The following is an 18744-nucleotide window of genomic DNA, read 5'->3' as shown; positions in this document are numbered from 1 at the left end:
ATCTCGGCAGAGGGGAGAGCCGTGTCTGGTTGCATTTTAAAAGCAACTTTCGACGCCGCTGACAACGCAGGGAGATTGATAGCAGAAGGTACTGTTATCAAGAGACATGCGTGGTTACGGCAGTCGGGATTCAAGACAGAAACCCAGGCTTCTTTAATAGACAAGCCAGTGGAACCCGACCTATTGTTTGGGAAAGCGGTCGAAGACGCACTTAAAAATGCCAAAGATGAATATGAGACTCTCAAATCCCTTGGCCAGCTTACCAACAAACCCCCTAACCAGAGGGGGAACAATAATTTTCGTCGCCCACGCGGCCAAAATTCACAAAGAGGCAACTATGCCCAGGGACAAGGTACACAATGGAATAACAACCAGCAGTCTACCCAGAGTTACGGCAGGGGTAACAAGAGAGGTCGTGGAAGAGGCAGAGGCAGCCCCAACAAGGGCGGGGGCACGCCTCCACCAAAACAGTGACGCTCAGTTCAGGGTCCCTTGCCACGCAACCCCAGTAGGGGGACGCATTTCCACCTTCACCCAGGCTTGGGAAGGGATCACCTCAGACAGATGGGTGCTGTCAACAGTATCCGCAGGATATTGTATAGAACTACTGCAGCGTCCCCGGAATCATCCTCCACGACAAAGAGTGCACTCCCTAGAGCATCAAAGGATCCTTCTCGAGGAGATCGCCATTCTGCTAGAAAAGGACGCGATAGAACTCGTCCCAGGACACCAGGTAAACAAGGGTATCTATTCAACTTACTTCCTTGTGCCAAAGAAAGATTTGACAATGCGCCCAGTATTGGACTTACGGCCTGCCAACAAATATGTCAAGCCCCAAAAATTCCGTATGACCACGCTACAAGAGGTAATCCCCCTCCTAAAAAAGGGGGATTACATGGCAACCTTGGATATGAAAGATGCTTATTTTCATATTTCCATGCTCCCAGCGCACAAAAAGTACTTGCGCTTCAAGGTGGACAGTCGCCACTACCAATTCAAGGTACTGCCCTTCGGGATAGCTTCAGCACTAAGGGTATTCACCAAGGTACTGGCGGTGGCGGCTGCACACCTACGCAGGGAAGCAATCCCGGTGTACCCTTATCTGGACGACTGGCTCATAACGGGGGAAACCCCAGGAATTTGCAGGTCAAACATTCAGAGGACTATCGACCTCCTCCACGAATTAGGCTTCTCCATCAACGAGAAAAAGTCAAGTCTGGTGCCAAGCACCTCAAAACAGTTTCTAGGAGCTATCCTAGATACTCAGAAAGGATTGACCTTCCCTTCGGAAGAGAGAATTCGGAATATACTTCTGCAAATTCCGCATTATCAGTCAGGTCAACAGATAACAGTACGCAAAGCTATGCGGTTACTGGGCATGATGGCGTCATGCATTTACCTGGTCCCCCACGCGCGTCTGCGCATGCGTCCCATGCAGGAATGGTTGGCGAAACAGTGGTCTCAGGCAAGTGGTCATTGGGACGATCTAGTGGTCGTTTCGCCAACACTCGTACAGAGCCTACACTGGTGGACAAGAGAGAATCTCGCAAAGGGGAAACCCTTTTACGATCCCGAAGTACAAGCCGTGGTGACTACAGATGCATGCCTGACTGGGTGGGGAGCTCACCATCTCCACCACACAGCTCAGGGTCTCTGGTCTCACTCAGTAGCCAAGAACCACATCAATCTGCTAGAGCTTCTGGCAGTATTCCTAGCGCTAAGGGCGTTCGAGCCCCATCTACTGAACTTGTCGGTGCAGATCAGGACGGACAGCACGACAGCCATGTTCTATCTGAACAAGCAAGGGGGGACTCGTTCGCCAAATCTGTCCAAGCTTGCCCAGAAAATATGGATATGGGCACTCAGACGGAACATCTTCCTGTCATCGCAACATGTTCCAGGGGAGCTCAATTCCCTAGCGGATGCTCTAAGCAGAAACTCCCTCCCAGAAGAACACGAATGGGTCCTTCACAGAGACGTAGTAGAAGATCTCTTCTCTCAGTGGGGTTTCCCCACTATAGACCTATTCGCCACAAGCGAAAACAAACAATGCCTAGGATTTGCATCCAGGTTCCCCCAGCCGGACTCCCAAGGGAATGCCCTGTGGATGAACTGGTCAGGGATGTTTGCGTACGCTTTTCCACCAACTCCTCTCATCAGGAAGGTGGTGTACAAGATGAACAAGGAATCTATGACGCTCATCCTAGTTGCTCCCATGTGGGCGAGACAACCATGGTTTCCACACCTACGCAGGATGGCGGTGTGCGAACCCATCAGACTCCCAGCCTGGTACAACCTACTGTCCCAGCAACAGGGTCAAACAGTGCATCAGGAACCCAACTCTATGAACCTAGCAGCATGGCTCCTGAAGTCATAGAGTTTGGACATCTCAAATTACCACAGAGGTGTATGGACATTCTAAAGGAGTCCAGGAAACCAAATACAAGGCACTGTTACTTTGATAAGTGGAAAAGATTCGTTATCTGGTGCCAGAATAAACAAATCAACCCGGTTGATTGCACTCCTTCCAACGTTGTGACATACATGCTCCACCTGCTGGATGCAGGGTTGGTTTTTAACTCGCTGAAAGTACACCTGGCAGCCCTCTCGGCTTACACCACATCCCATAACAAGGTCTCGTGGTGGAAAGTACCAGTGGTTAAAGCCTTCATGGAAGGAGTAAAGAGACTTCACCCTCCTATTTCGAACCCACCGCCAGGATGGGACCTCAACGTGGTGCTAGCTAAGCTCATGGGACCCCCATTCGAACCCATGCATAAAAGTAGTCTCAAACACCTGACTTATAAAACGGCCTTCTTAGTAGCCATTACCTCCATAAGAAGGGTCAGTGAAATTCAGGCTCTGTCAGTGCAGGATCCTTTCTTTACTATCCACAAGGACAAACTGGTTTTACGCACACACCCTAGGTTCTCACCTAAATTCATATCCAAGTTCCATGTAAACCAGTCCATCGAGCTTCCGGCTTTCTTCCAGAACCCGCAAAGCTCGGCTGAGGTGAAACTACACACCCTAGATGTGCGTAGGGCGGTCCTATACTATGTAAATAAAACCAGACCGCTAAGGAAAACAGATCAACTGTTTGTCTCCGTAGCTACAGGCAGAGAGGGGGATCGCGTCTCTAAGGGCGCTATCTCGAAGTGGATTATCAACTGTATACAGCTGTGTTACTCTCTTTCTGACAGGACTCTGCCTTTTACGCCAAGGGCCCACTCTACTAGAGGCATTGGTGCCACTCTGGCTTTCATTGCAAATGTTCCCCTCGACACCATTTGCAAAGCGGCTACTTGGAGCTCTATTCACACTTTTACTCAGCATTACTGCATTGACACTCATTCCAAGACAGATACACAAGTGGGACAAGCGGTTCTAAGACACCTGTTTGCTCATGACCCTTCTCACATCCCACCTCCTTCTTCTGGTACTGCTCGCTAATCTATGCACAGCATGTGATCTAAGCAGATTCCACAAGCCTCAGAAGGGATACATTACTCACCGTAATCGTATTTCTGATGCTTGTATCTGCTTAGATTCACATGCGACCCACCCTTCCTCCCCTCCGAGAGAAGGCGCATGATTGCTTGTAGTCTTACCTTTTCTGTCTATCTGCTTGGATTATCTGTACTCACGCTACTCCTCATGCTTCCTCATGTCAGAAAAAATACAATCTGAGGATCCTACACGCGTGAGGGATCTTGGGTACAGTGGACGTCACACTAGGGATAGTATTACTGGCACGCCTGTGTCGACGCCCATTTTCGACTTTCGAAAAACAAACTGTAATACTCCGCAGCTTCCACTAGATGTCGGCCTATGCACAGCATGTGAATCTAAGCAGATACAAGCATCAGAAATACGATTACGGTGAGTAATGTATCCCATATAGGAAATTAGCAGAGGAGTCGACCTGGGTTACAGGGAGGTCTGCCCTTCACAATAAATAGTTAGGATATGATCGTCGTAACACTATAAGAACAATGAAGTTGCGATGCAGAATCAATGGGATCCAGGGGCATCAGTTACTAGTCTTGTCAGTAAGCCAGAGTTTAGCGCTAGTTAAATATTGCTGATGCTATTATTTTGTGATCTGTTAAGGAGTTAGCCTTACAAAAGCCTTTTTGCTCAATTTGATGAACTGTGGAAATATACTTATTTGCTGAAGACAAATAATTGTGTAGAACTCTCTGCTCCAAATGGAGAGACCAGATAAGTGTTGAACATTTCTAACTGTTGGTGAATTTCAATTGAGAGGCTTTTTGGAACTATATTGGAACTTTATTACAAGACAGGATTTCCATATTCTTTTGAACAGTTGGTTGAAATCCTGATTGAATCTGGGGAAGTGAGACTCGCCCAGGTTACAAGGAGAAAGTTATCTGGTCTTGGATATAATTGCTAATTTTGTTGTATCTGAATTGCCAAATCTTAACTCATTGAGTTTGTTGCATGTACAAGTGTGAGTGACAGAATCCTTTTGTTAGTGTTTCCTTTAGTTTATTTTAGGCTGGGAAATCCTTGTCCGGTTTGGGATAGTGAGGTGTTTATCAAAGTTGTCTGCCTCCCATTTCTAAACCTTCACAGTAGTGAGTAACCCAAATCGGTTTGCCAAATGTTGAGTTTTAGATCTGTATAGTGTTCTTTTTACTTACCTTTAAATGTGTAAAGTGTGCCCAAATGTGTGTAAAGTATTTTCATACTCTTCTGTGTTGCCTAGTATTTATCGGCTCTAGCTCTATTGTGTTAACTGTACTACTCTGTGTTAATTGTACTACTCAACGCTACCTCATCCCTCCTTAGTTCAGCCTGACTTCTCAGCCTTGCTACAATTAAGAGAGGGGTTAAGTTGCCCCAGGTTTCTCCTCCAAATCTTACCCAATCTAGGAGTGTTCTTCAAAGTCTCTAACACAGCCGCTCACTATTGATCTTATTGCACAACAGAGGTGGTAGAGGGGTATAGAAGGGGATACAGGCAGCTGCCTATTGTTGGCTCAATATACATTCTTGAAAATGGATTAGCAGGGCCATTCACAAAAATAAATGAGCTGGGAGTCTGCCATCTCCAAGTGAACGTACTTAAAGGGCAACCAATTGCATATCTATGTCTATGCTCAACATGGGTTAACTCTGCTGCCCTCTCCAGAGTCACTGTGCTCTAATGCAGCTGCCTTCCCCTCACGGAACACCTCCAGCCCCCATTGCAGCTCCTCATTTCTGATCTGCCCTGTGTCAGGGAAGTTTTAAAAAAAAAATCCCATGTCTTCGAAGTCTTGAGTCGAAATTGCAGTGTTTATACCACTTCCTCAGATTTCTTATATTCTCTTTATGGTGTATACTTCCAATGGAAATTGAGCTGGCCTCCGCTACGGTCCTTGGTCCTTTCAAAAAAAAAAAACTGCAGTGGTCAGTCTAGTGCTTGTTGCTGAAGCTGTTTAGCTTGGCGCCTAGGAAGCTGAGATTGTCACACTCAGTCTCTCTCGGGGTCTGGTGCTTGCCATCTAGGCTGCTGTCATTGCCTGCGTCCAGCAAGTCGTCGCTCTCCAGGGATACATCTGGCCTCACCGTCCAGGCCCCAGTTTGACCTTTTTCCTCTGCCCCATCATCAGAAGGCCATTAAACCACTGTTACGGCAATGCTCATTTTTGTAACCCCTCGCAATGCGTCTTAACAACGGAGCTTGGGCAGCCTGCCACATTCCTGTGTTCAAGCTTCTGTATTCCAAATTTACATAAATGTGATTGAATAACTTTTCTGACTAATTATCAGTGCTATGAGGAAGATTGTGTATCAGAGATCACCCCACATGTTGCTGTGAGGAAAACGGGGGAGCTGTGTCTGTGTGGTATTTTGAACTGACTGGTGTAATGTCATATATTTATTGTACCACACCAGTACACCAGAGTCAGTGCTTATGGCAGTCATTATTTTGCTATTAACATGTCTCTGTGACTGCTCCTCTATAATCTTCACTTGGAGAAAGCAGAAGCAGGCCAATCCGCAAGCAGACTCCTTAGTTCTTATTACACATCCACCTCAGAGTTGCTCCAGAGCCCACCCCCCAGACTGCAGTCGCACGACGGCTAGAATGGCAGACTGCCACAAATTGTTTCCAGTTAAATAGGATTAGCCTTGTGGACTACTGCCATCTAGAGGACCCAAAAACGTATTCCCTGTTCTTGGGGTTGAGTGGATTTCACGAGGTCTGGGGATGTTGAACTATATCTATGAAGCTTCTGTTTTTAATGATTATACACTAAAATAAAGATGAGTTTACAACCATTTGCTCCTTTTAATGCTGAGTGCGTGTATATAGTTTCCATTTTACAAAGGAAATCCATGAAGTCCTGCACTTAAGAGATCAAGCTGATTGTGGATGTGCTAGACTGGTAAGGGGCATTGTAAGATTATGTATGAGGATGATCACATGATTTGTTTGCAGCATTTACACTTTTAGCAAAGTGACCCAAGTGTCCTGCATGCATAATTCAGATGTGACCAAACAGTCTTTTCCCATAATGTGTGTATATAAATAGGTTGCCTTTTGACAGTCCATCTAGTTAAATTGAGACGTCTGTAGCTACCTTGCTGTGCACGTTTGGTCTTTGAAGGTATTTGCGACCTTGCAAGTTGTAGCTAACATAGTGTATTGCACGTGCATGCTGATCACCATTCCATGAACTCATTGTTTTCTAGGTACATAATGCAGTGGCCGGGTGGAAGAATCCTTCTGCGGCATGAGTTGGATGCATTTTTGGCTCAGGCAGTCTCTTCCCAGCTATATGAACCTGACCAACTTCAGGAACTCAAGGTATGCTGATATTAGACATATGGGGAAGGATTCATATCCACCAGTTTTGCTACTTTTTTACTGATAATTTCTAAAGCCTCCCTGGCTGAACGTATATTGAGACGAGTAGAAGTTTAGAAACTATCAGAACTAAAATGAGTTGGTGACTGTATTGCAGACTACAGAGTTGTCTTACATCAGATTCAGGGTTTGGGTCTTTCTGTACTACAGCAATATCCTGTGAAATGTTTCTTCATATCTGCACAGAGTGGGAACCCCATGTTAATAAGATGCAATGGCTTGGTCCAGCAGGGGTTAGTTGTTCATGGTCTCTGGAGCACACTCGAAACAAAGTGCAGTGATGTTTAAATCCAGCTCCAGGTGTAGTTCATCTTAGTTTCTACCCTTGCAAATGAGATGTTGAATGGTCTGCAATTTTTAAGTCAAGCTTTTGTGACTTTGGAAAAGGTCCAAGTGTGCCTCAATACTGGAATAAGTGAAGGCCATGACTAATGTGCACATGAAAACAAGTTTGTGGGCCCCAGTAATAGGGAGTAAGTAGAATAGGGTTTTACATCTGTTCCATTGTGCATGGTTCAATTGTACTCCGGCCAACAGTGGCATCCAGACTTTAAGGAATACCCCAAGGATTGAGCCCCCATGAACCGATGACGCACTCTTCGCTAAATGCTTTCACACTAAAGGCTGCCAGACTGTCACTGTATACTGGAGGTCAGACAATTGCCCAACCTCTTTCTCATTTTCCTCTCACTGTGTCTACTCTTGATTTTGCCACACTTGGTAGTCCCAGAATTACTATTCAGCTAACCTGCTTCAAGGTTCGGCTTAAGCACATCTGGAGTCCCTCACACAGCTACACACTACTTTTAGTAGTACCTATTTAACCCTGCCCTCGCGTAAATAGTCCCTTCTCCTTCAGACCCCTTTCAATTAGCCCTCCTGATATCACAAAGAATGACCCCCTACAGCTGACAAGCACCAACCCCAGTGAAGTCCCGGTGAAGCCCTGCTCCTCTGCCGGATTACAAGAAGACCCTGGACCGGTGGGAACAACCAGTATCAACTACTGATCGAGGATCTGTACCTTTGGAAGTGTCCCTGGACCAACCGGTGGACTGGCCAGGTCTCTCCTGGGCTACCTCGCTTCAGCTGTCGTTCGTCCTTGGGACTAGAAAGATCTTCAACTAGTGCAACTAAGACATCGGCTCCTTCATTTCCAGACTGTCCAGGACCTGCTTTTTTGTTTGTCCCTAGAAGATCGCCTGTCTGTGGTTACTACCATTGCAATCCGTCGTCTTAGCAAGTGCCATGAGGTTGCCTGAATCTCTGCAGCAGGTTTTGAAATTGCTGGAAGAGTACTCGTGGAGCCAAATTGTTCTCCTCGGGGACCTCAATATTGCTTGGGATAAGAGAAAAGTTAGGACAGGAGGCAGCGGGGATGGGGGAGGAGCTGTAATGTCAGCGGATCTGAAAGAAAGAGTTGGCAAGCTGGGACTACAAGATGCCTGGAGGGAGTTTAGGGGAGATGAGAAGGGCCACACTTTATTGTCGGGCGTCCATGGTTCTCAATCCAGAATCGATTATATATGGGTCTCGGTTGCCTTAGTTGGAGCTATTCGGGAGGTATGCACGGGGCCGATAGGGATTGCAGATCATAAGATAGTCTCTGTGGAGATGGATGGGGGTCGGAGGAGAAGGGGATCTGAGGCTGGAAACTCCCAGGGGCCATCCTGAGGGATCCAGTAATCAGAAAAGATATTGAAGAGAAGATTAAGTTCTTTTTTGATACCAACAAGAAGGGAGATACTGGGGAGGACACGAGGTGGGATGCCTTAAAGGCCACTCTCAGGGGGGAACTAATAGCGATATCTGCCCACCGAGTGAAACAACTGCAAGCTTTGGAATCTCAATTAGAAGCAGAAGTGGAGGTAGCTAGACAGGCTGCGGGTGACACCCCCTCTCGGGGGGCTATGCGGGAATATAGAAGGTCGGTTAGGCAGCTGGAACTCCTACGTACTAAGAAGGCAGAGGGGGCCTTGCTGTCGGTGCTACAACAGTATTATGCAAAGGCTAATAGAACTGGCTCCCTGCTAGCGCAGCTACTGAGAGGTAAAAGGTCGAGAAATGTTTGAGCTCATACACTCTTTTGGCTCCTTTTCGGGACTGAGAATAAACACATCCAAATCGAGCATCATGCCCATGGGCCTGGGGGAACAAGATATCGGGAACAATACCGATATTCAGGGGGTTAGAATTGAGCGAGAATCCACAAGATACTTGGGCACCTTCATCCCCAGAGATCTGTCAAAACTATACCAGTGCAATTTCCCTGGAATCCTCGCCCGGGTCAGTAGCAATCTCAAAAGATGGGCTCCTCTTACACTCTCCTGGCTCGGACGCATGGTTACGGTTAAGATGAATATCCTACCACGCCTTCTCTATCTCTTCTCTGCACTCCCTATCGTGGTACCCGAGGCCTTCTTCGAGGTGCTCCAGTCCCGTGTCCTGCACTTCATCTGGAATGGCAAAAGGCCCAGGATCAAAACTTCCACCCTGACCCTCCCGAAATCCCATGGTGGCTTTGGACTCCCCGATTTTAGGCTTTACTACAAAGCAGCTCAGCTTAGGGTGTTGTTGGAGCACATGCGGGACGACATGCGTACGTACTGGACGTATGTCGAAGACACTCATGCTCACCCAAAAAAGGTCAGAGACTATCTCTGGGCCTCCCCCAGGTCTCTCCCCCTACAGCTCAGGACACATCCCACTTTAGCAGTCCTTTGGGCGCTGTGGAAACCCAGTAAAGCTAACAAAGTGTTAACTACATGGCCTTCTCCGCTGTCATCGCTCTGGGGCCCGCCCATCGACCTGGACATGAGGGGCTTCCGGGACACCCAGGCCTGGTCTGACATGGGCCTGGAAAGAGTCTCCCAGCTTTTACGAGAAGCGGGCTTCATTGAATACGACACCTTAACGGAGGTTCTGGTGGATAGGCCCCCCTCAGTTTTTGAATTCCTGCAGTTGAAAGGGATACTTACCCAACCACGGTGGTCCGAGCTGCTTAGTCGCCCCCTCACCCCATTCGAACTTATTCTGGCCAAAAGTACATCACGTAAGGGTTCGCTGTCTAGGTTCTACAGTGTACTGATTACATCGGACCTAGAGGGCAGACAACCCTTCAAGCACATATGGGAAGAGAGGATGGGAATGTCACTGGATGATCACACCTGGAGGGCGGTCTTTAAGTGCATCTTCACGGGCTCCCTATACACAGCAGCTATGGAACATAACTTTAAAATCCTTCACTCATGGCATCGCCCCCCGGCTTTGTTGTCTAGGATGTTCCGGGACGTTTCCCCTTTCTGCCCTAGAGGGTGCCACCAACGGGGAACCTGGTTTCATATGTGGTGGAGTTGCCCGTCCATACAGGTTTACTGGACGGAACTAAGCTGGATCAAAGATATTGAAGGTTATGGTCCATCATTGCACCCGCTGGAAATTCTATTGGGCTCCCCCTTGCCTGAGTCGGAGGTGAATGCCTTCCCCAAGGTCATTGGTGCCATGTTGCGGGCAGGGAGGTTGGCGCTCGCGCAAAAATGGAAGAGTGCCCTTGCTCCCTCTAAAGAGGAATGGCTCTGCAAACTCAGGGTGATTTTCAGCTACGAAAAACTCACTGCAATAGCAAATGATACTATGACTGATTTTATCCAAGATTGGACAGCAGTGCTGCTGCATGACGACTGTAATTCAATGCGATTATAGAGGGGTGATCGAACAAATGTTCGCATTGCACAGGTCCCCACACTCCTCAGAGGGTTGGTCTTACCTTGGCCTAACCGCTTCGTGGTCTTACCCCACTGTTTCAAGGATAACTTGTTACTATTGTGTGCTATGCAAGTGTTCTCCCTTATGCTTAAAGTAGTTGCATCTTCTCTGAACTTGGCGGGTTAACTGTTGGGGGGGAGGGGTCGGGAGGGGGCAAGAGGGGTTGGGAGTTTGGGTAGCGGGGGGGGGGAAATCAGAAAATGTTACTGACAATGTGTTTTTCTTTTTTAAACTCTTTTTGCTAGTTGGATAGGCCGTGTGGCCCTCCCTGTCGTGTATGTTGTCAATAAATATAATTTTAAAAAAAAAAAAGGTAGAGAAATGCGATTACGGCTTTAAGGTCGGCTACGGGGGGAACGGGTCACGGACCATGAGGGGTGCAGGAGGCCTTTGCGGAATACTACGAGTCAATACTCCTCCCAACACTCTCCAGGCGATAGGCAGGAGGACTTCCTCAAAATAAATCCGGCTGGGGGAAATTAGCAGTGAGGTGCGTGAAGTCCTCAATCGAGAAATCGCTGAGGAGGAGGTGCGGTGGGTGATAAGGGCTCTACCCCCAGGCCAGGCTCCAGGCCCGGGCGGCTGCACAGCTGCCTTTTATAAGTTGTTCAGTGTGCAGTTAACCCCGCATCTCACCTCGTTGTTTAACTCATTTCGTCTCTCGGGTAGAATTACGCCTTCTATGGAGGAGGCTACGGTCACCCTAATTTTGAAACCCAATAAAAATCCGGAAGACAGAGCCTCTTACCGTCCTATAGCCTTGATTAATATAGACGCTAAGATTTTCACCAAGATCCTGACCAACAGGCTTGACTCCATCCTCCCGGACCTGATTCATCCCGACCAGGCTGGGTTTATCAGGGGCAGACAAACCGCGGACAACATCCATCGAGTGGCCCATATAATCGAAAAGGTCCAGAAAACACACACTCCCGCGGTCCTGGTGGCCTTGGATGCAGAACAGGCTTTTGACCGCGTGGAGTGGCCTTTCCTCTTTCGGGTAATGGAAAAGATGTGCTTTGGGGGGCGGGGGGCTTTTTGTCGATGGTCAAGGCCAACTACCAGGCCCCCTCTATTAGAGTGATGGTGAACAGGATCGCCTCCAGAAAGATATCCTTGCAGAGGGGGACAAAGCAGGGCTGTCCACTTTCCCCCAATACTGTATGCCATTTATTTGGAGCCGCTACTTCAGGCCTTCCGGGAGACAGGGGAGATTCAGGGTGTTCCATTCGGAGGTGAGCAGCATAAGGTAGCAGCCTTCGCTGATATGCTGCTCATGCTCACAGCCCCACGGGAATCATTACAGGCTAGTGTGGCCCTCTTAGAGACCTTTGGGGCGGCTTCGGGGCTAAATATTAACGCCAACAAATCTGAGGTCTTGGATTTAACACTTCGAAAGGCGGATAGGGAGAGTCTGCGAGCGAATACTAGCTTCCTGTGGAGCTCGGGTGGGATTCGTTACCTAGAGGTGAGAATCACGGCAACTTTGGCAAGATGGTTCCCGGCAAATTTCCCCCCGCTTCTTAAAGCAATCAAGAGGGATTTCCAGAGGTGGAGGGATCTGAGAGTGTCATGGTTAGGGCGGATAGCTGTGGTTAAAATGGTTACACTTCCACGGCTTTTATCTCTATACCAGGCGGTTCCGCAGCCAGGCCCGGCGAGCTACTTCAGGGAGCTGGACACCCTGAACAAGGGATTCATTTGGGAAGGGAAAAGACCTAGGGTGGGAGCCAGACTTTTGATGGCACCGAAGGGTGAGGGAGGGCTTGCATTGCCGAATTTTTGGCGGTATTATGAGGCAACTCAGCTGCGAATCATTAGGGAATGGTTGAAGGGGATGTAAGGAGCACGGGACAAATTGTGGGTGCGGATGGATAGGGCCCTGGTGCATCGAAACCTAGCAGAAGTACTGTGGCTCCCGAAGCAGCACAGGCCTCGCCACCTCTACAAGAGTTGCATCACCAAACTGATGGTTGATGTTTGGGACAGGCTGGTGGGCATTGCCACATTCCCGTCTCCCGTCACCCCCATCTTTGGCAATGGGGACTTCTCCCCTGGCATTGAGAGAGGAGCCTTCACGAATTGGCAGGAGGGTGGCTGTCGGAAATTATGCGATATGTTTTCCAGAGCGGAATTGTTATCGTTTTATGATTGGAAAAGGCATTTTGCAGTGCAAGAATGAGAGGTTGAGGTATGTCCAGATCCGCCATTGGGTTCTACATCCAGAGGTCAAGAAGGCGGCCACAAGAGACCCAATGCCCTTTGAAAAATTCCTGCTCACTAATAATGGGGCGAGAGGCCTCATCTCCAACATCTATAAGATTCTGACTGGCTCTAAAGCGTGGGTCCAATGGGCTTACATGCGGGAATGGGAACGGGTCTTGGGACGCGAGGTCAGTAGGGCGGACTGGGAAAAGTTGTGGAGAAGAATTCCTAAATTGGTCAAGGCACCCCACCTACAAGTGGCATGGTTTAAGATTGTTTGGGTGGCATTATACCCCCTTCCGGATTAATAGGTACTACCCTACTGTGTCGGGGATTTGCTGGAGGGGCTGTGGGATGGCGGGCTCCGCGGAGCACATCTGGTGGAATTGCCCAAAACTTGCATCGTTCTGGGGGGAGGTACGGGAGGCACAGGGGCTGGCCTTCGGGCTGGGTGACGGGAGGGCTCCAGTGCAAATTCTTATGGGCATCCGGGAGGAATCGGGGGCAGGTGAACCTAGAGGAAGGGAAAAAGCTAAAGTTATTACGACTCTTGCCGCTATGCTGTTAATAGCCCAGAGATGGAAAGGCCCAGAGGTACCTATGATTCAAGACTGGTTCCGAAAGTTGTGGGAGATAGTGGCCCTGGAATGGACGACTTACGCCATGGATAACAAGGCCCAGAGTTTCGCGGCAGACTGGGGGGAATTACTGAAGGTTCTTAAAGACGATTTTAAGGTGATGTGGTGCCCACAGCGATTGAGGCTGTTGGATCTGCAATGACTGTAGAATCTCGCCCGAATGGACGATGGGTGAAGGGGGTTAGCTTGTTGCCAGAAGGTGGGGGTGGGGCAGGGGGAAGGGAATGTTTGCTTGTTATTTTGTGAAAATCAATAAAGTTTTCAAAAAAAAAAAATCTGGAACCCAAACCCACCTCGATCTCTCGGGAGCGTCCGCATTGCCATTTTCACTCTTTAGGTCTTATTCTGCCAGATAAATCTGCAGACTCCCACTCGGTCAAGAAAAAATCTTTCCGGGAGGTGTCTCGGGATTGCGGTAAGTAAATATAGGAGCCGGGGGAGCACATTTATTTTGACCGAGGTCATTTGTCCGTACCACATCAATATTAACGGGGTCCACCTTTTCTAATCTTCTTTGAGCTGTTCCAAGAAGGGGTCGTAATTTATTTTCACTAACTCTCCCATGTCTCTTGTAATTCGGATCCTGAGGTGATTTAATGTTCTATCCTCATGCCCAAGTGTCTCTTTCGCAGATCTAATAGGGAACTCTGCATTTGAATTGGCATGATTTCTGCACATTAATTTTTATACCCGACAGGTGGCCGAGATTTGTTCCATTAATGCTGGGAGGGACTGGTGTACATTAGTGAGATATCCCAGTATAAAGTCTGCAAATAGCGATCATTTACATTCAATCATTCCGCTAGCTATCCCTTTAATACATTGATTTTCACATATTGCAACCGCCAAGGTTTCCATGGTCTGGTCATATAGCAGTGGGGAGAGGGGGCAGCCTTGTCTCGTACCCCTTGTTTATCTAAATATCTCTGAGAGACCGCCATTTACTTGGACCCTTGCCATGGTGCCGCGATACAGCGCCAAAACCCATTTCTGAAAATTCGAGCCAAGCCCCATGTTCCCAAGGACTTTCATCATAAAGGGCCACTGCACCCTGTCAAAAGCTTTCTTGGAGCTACCAAGCAGGCCTTAGTCCCCCATTTGAGCATAATGGATTAGATCCTTAGTTTTCTGTATATGGTCTGACACCTGACTCCCCGGATAAAGCCCACTTGATCCCCATGGACTAATCTTTGCAGTCCTGGCACTAGCCTCGTTTCCAAGCTCTTTGCAAGAATGGTCACATTGTTCAGGAGAGAAATGCGTCTGTAGAAGGAGCTCTTCATGGGATCCTTTCCCTCCTTATGGATCGCTATTATTTTTGCCATCCGTATTGTCGGCTTCACCTTCTAGACATGCATTGAACATTCTCACTATGTGAGGGGGAAGTAATAAACTAAACAGTTAATAAAACCTAATTGAAAAACTGTCATCCCATGGTGCCGTTCCGGTCCTCATGCACTTAATTGCCAGCTGAGCTTCCTCCACTGTAATAGGGCGGTGAAGGTGAGGTCCTCTGCCATATCGTGCGTCAGGCCGGGGAGGGGAAGTCTTGTCTAGGAAGGTGTTGATCTGTTCATCTTCTCCCTCCCATTCTGATTTATATAAAGTGCTATAATATTCAGTAAGTTCTTTTGCAATGCCCTGTTGATCGTAACGGACGACCCCTTCTTCAGACTCAATGCTCCTAATCGTTCTTCGCTCCATTTCCTCCCTCAATCTCTACGCCAGAATCTTGTCAGCCTTATCCCCTTTTTCATGGTACCTTTTGTTTCAAGAACGTTTTTTCTCAGTATCTTGGACCAGGATAGTGTTTAATTACGCTTTATATTGTCGGAGTTTTCTCGAACCGCAGGTGACCTATAGTTCCCTTGGCAACCCCCCGGCTGCAACTGTTCTATTTTCTGGCGAAGCACGGTTTTCTGCTCACACCTCACTCACTTTTTCTGGGAACCTATCCTTATCAAGACCCCCCCAAATTGTTGCCTTAAAACCTTCCCACAGGTTCTGAGCTTTCGCTTCCTGTGTCATTAAAGTTAAAATAATCCTTTATAGCAGTGAGTAATTACTGTCACTTCTTGCAGTAGGATGTCATTGCACTTATTACTTCCTGGGGGGGGTGGCGCCCGATCCAACCCTAATACCATTTTTACCATATCATGGTCTGACCAGGGGATCGGGCCACCTGGGAGTCCAAGACCTGAGCTTTCAGATGTGTCGACAAGTACTAGATCTATTTGTGAATAGCAATTTGCACTGCCGAAAAATAAGTAAAGTGTCTGTCTCCTTGTAAGGGGTGGGGGGGGGTGCGAGTCACCCAGTGCCTCGTTAACGTCTCTAAAATGTGATGAATTCCCCTTAATCGATTGCGCTTCTGCCATCTTGGGCAAAATCTAGCGGTACTTCAGAGAATCCAACACCATATTAAAATCCCCTCCCACAATCAGTTGGCCCTCCACAAACTCGATCAGTCTCTCACCCCTCCCTAAATTCACACTGCCCCGTGTTTGGGGCATAAATGGACCCCAAAGACATAAGGTTGTCCTTCAGAGGTCCCTTAGCGATGACATACTAGGCATTTGGATCGGTCAACACTTTCTGCCCGAAACGCAGGTGGGCTGAGACTATGCTCGCTACACCCCTTCTCTTCTTTACATCTGAGGCCACAAATACTTCTCCCACTTCCCTGGCCCTTAAGTGGGGTTCCCTCCCCCTCTGCCAATGTGTCTCCTGCAGGCGGAACCAGTCCATTCTTGCCCTCTTAAACTCCCTAAGAACCATCAACCCTTTACTTGGTGAATTATGGCCTCGTACATTGAGGGAGACGATAATGGGTGATATGATTATCAGCCTTCACCGGTTTCCCCAATGCTGCACATCTCCTCATGCTCCTGAGACCACCCTCCTATAAAACTCATTTTGCATGAGCCCGTTGTACACTCCAAGAGATCGCTTATTGTGGAACCAACAAAAAAAACATTAACTTCCCTTCCCCACCCACCCCCTCCAATCCTGCTCAGATACATCACCGCAGACCGGACCAAATCACCAGGACCAGCGGTACTCCTGATCTTCGGATCAGCACCGCAAAGCACGATATACCGAGCCCTCTTCTGAATGTCAGTGATGAAATATTCATACTCAAGTCCCACCTCCCTCATGCTTTATTTCACTCCCAGAGGCTCTCCAGAACAGAGCAAAGATACATTTGCACATGAGCACCTATCTAGACTCTGAGTGGTACATTTCAACGGATGCAGTAAAGTAGAGAACTCGAGGCATCGTATTCATCTGCTCCACTTTCCACCCAGAGCAGTGTTAAGCTTCTTGAATTTTGCATGACTTGGGGATCTTCTGCCTGTCAATCCGTAGGTCCTGGCCCACGGCCCCTTCTTTTGCGTCTCCTGCCCAACCTCCTGGCACTGTCCAAGATCTTAATTTTTTTCAGAGTAATAATGAAATCTCGCCAAAATTGTCCTCGGGCCTCTTGCGCCACCCCCTAGCTCAGTGAGCCTTATAGATTGTAGGCTCATCCAGGGCATCCGAGCCAAACGCCAGCCTCGGGCCCTCCGTTATAGAATGTTTGATGTTGCTCTCGGATTCTCCCTCCTTCTCATGAACACCAAAGAAACTGAGGTTCAATTGAACATCTCTCTCCTCTCCAGCATCCGCATATCCATTTGTGTCTCCATATCATCAAAAGATGTCTGGTTGCACTCAAGGCCTTGGATCCACTCATCTATGGAGTCAATCCTCTGGTCCATTTTGTCCAGTGTGTGCCCCAGTGCTGAACGGATACCCCCGATTTCCTCCATGAGTGCAGACATGTCCTCCTTGGTGGAAACTGGATCCTGTGCCATGGTCGCCAGCTGGGGAGATTCGATAGTGTCAAAGGCCCATATAAGGACCTGGTACTGGAATTTCCGTAGGGTTGTTCTCCAGGTCCTCAGCGGCCAGACACTCAAAGCCTCCCACTCTGTTCAAGGAAGAGTTAAGGGATCTCTGCCCCTTATGGCGAAAGTTAAGTACCTCTGATCCTATTAAACCCTTTTGGGAGGGAACTTGCTTAAGGCTTACTCGATCCAGCAGTCCTCACAGAGCTCTCCAGGTCCAGCTGGTGTTTACGCCCCTGAAATGATTTACTTTGGAGCAGGGACTTGGGCTTCACAGTCCACACAAGGCTAGGTTGGGGACTCCAGCAACCTTGATCTGCAGTCATCACCAGATGGCAGCGGTAGCAGTAGAAAGGCGAAAAGCTTAATGCCGGTCCTGATGGAAGCCTCCTATTCATTTGCAGGGTGCTCAAGTTTCTGTTTCGGGCAATCGCCTCTGCTTCACAATGACCCCTGCCGCCCAGGGGTAAGGGGGAGGGGTTAACACTGTAATTAGCCACGTACGGCTACCTCGGGAGCTAGGCCAGCCTTATGTGGACTTCCTTTAACCACCGCCTCCTGTTGCCATGGGCTTGTGCTTGAAATTCTATTGGCGGGGGTCAGTCCACAGGCTGTCTATTCCCCCAGGGTTCTGGCCAGGTGGCGCTTGGTGTACCGCTGGCTCCGGGCATTACCTCCGGGCTCACACATGGGCTGCCTCCTCAAAGCTGATCCTGTAGGCCCCACAGCATCGGCGGGCTCTGGACTGAAGTGTCTGCCTCAGCAGGCTGCAGGTACAAAAATGGTCCCTCCTGCACTAACCGTGCGCCTCCTCCCGGTACTCTATCTCCATACATGGTGCGGCCGGGCCTCAGGCTAAGCCAGCCCCTGGAGCCTCTGCATAGGCCCACTGCACTCTGGACTCGGCTCTCTTCCCCGCACACGGGCCCTGGCACTGACGCAGCCACAGCCCTCTTCGCCTGCTGACCCGCTGGGCTTGCAGACCGCCACTCTGCACCTCGTAGCTGGTGGACCACTGCCTTCCTCCCCGGTCTTTCAGGCCCTTGGCGCACGGGCCGAGTCTGCCCCCCTTCCCCCTGGGCCTCGCGTTGGGTGATCCTGATGTCCACCTCCGGCCAGGACAGCTGTCTTCCCCCCCCTAACCCCCCTCCGGGGCTCACAACATGGCTAACTGCTGTTTCCTTGAGAATTCACCCCAAATTTGGAGCGGGGGTGCTCTGTAATCTGCACCTGGAGGCACCCAGTTCGCCACTTCGTCGGGGGGTGGGGAGAGGGGGGTTCAATGTCACTTGCCCTCCTACCGATGGGGAGCGCAATGAAGGTTTAACTTTCCTCCATGCGCCCTCTGGTGGCATGTTTTACA

The 18744-nt window shown here is 48.9% G+C and overlaps 1 protein-coding gene across 4 annotated transcripts in view; it reads left to right on the top strand.

Moving 5' to 3' along the window:
- FAM120C (family with sequence similarity 120 member C) overlaps positions 1–18744 on the top strand; it is a 1585006-nt gene that overhangs the window by 1006596 nt on the left and 559666 nt on the right. For all 4 annotated transcript variants that reach the window (XM_069645311.1, XM_069645308.1, XM_069645309.1 and 1 more), the window contains exon 11: positions 6709–6823. In XM_069645311.1, coding sequence (XP_069501412.1) covers positions 6709–6823 — 115 coding nt within the window. The remainder of the gene's footprint in view (positions 1–6708; positions 6824–18744) is intronic.

This window comes from Ambystoma mexicanum, chromosome 2p (assembly GCF_040938575.1).
Source record: "Ambystoma mexicanum isolate Mex_15411 chromosome 2p, UKY_AmexF1_1, whole genome shotgun sequence".
Lineage (NCBI taxonomy): Eukaryota > Metazoa > Chordata > Amphibia > Caudata > Ambystomatidae > Ambystoma > Ambystoma mexicanum.
Note: the sequence above shows the minus strand (reverse complement) of the source record. Positions and strands in the feature narration are given on the sequence as shown.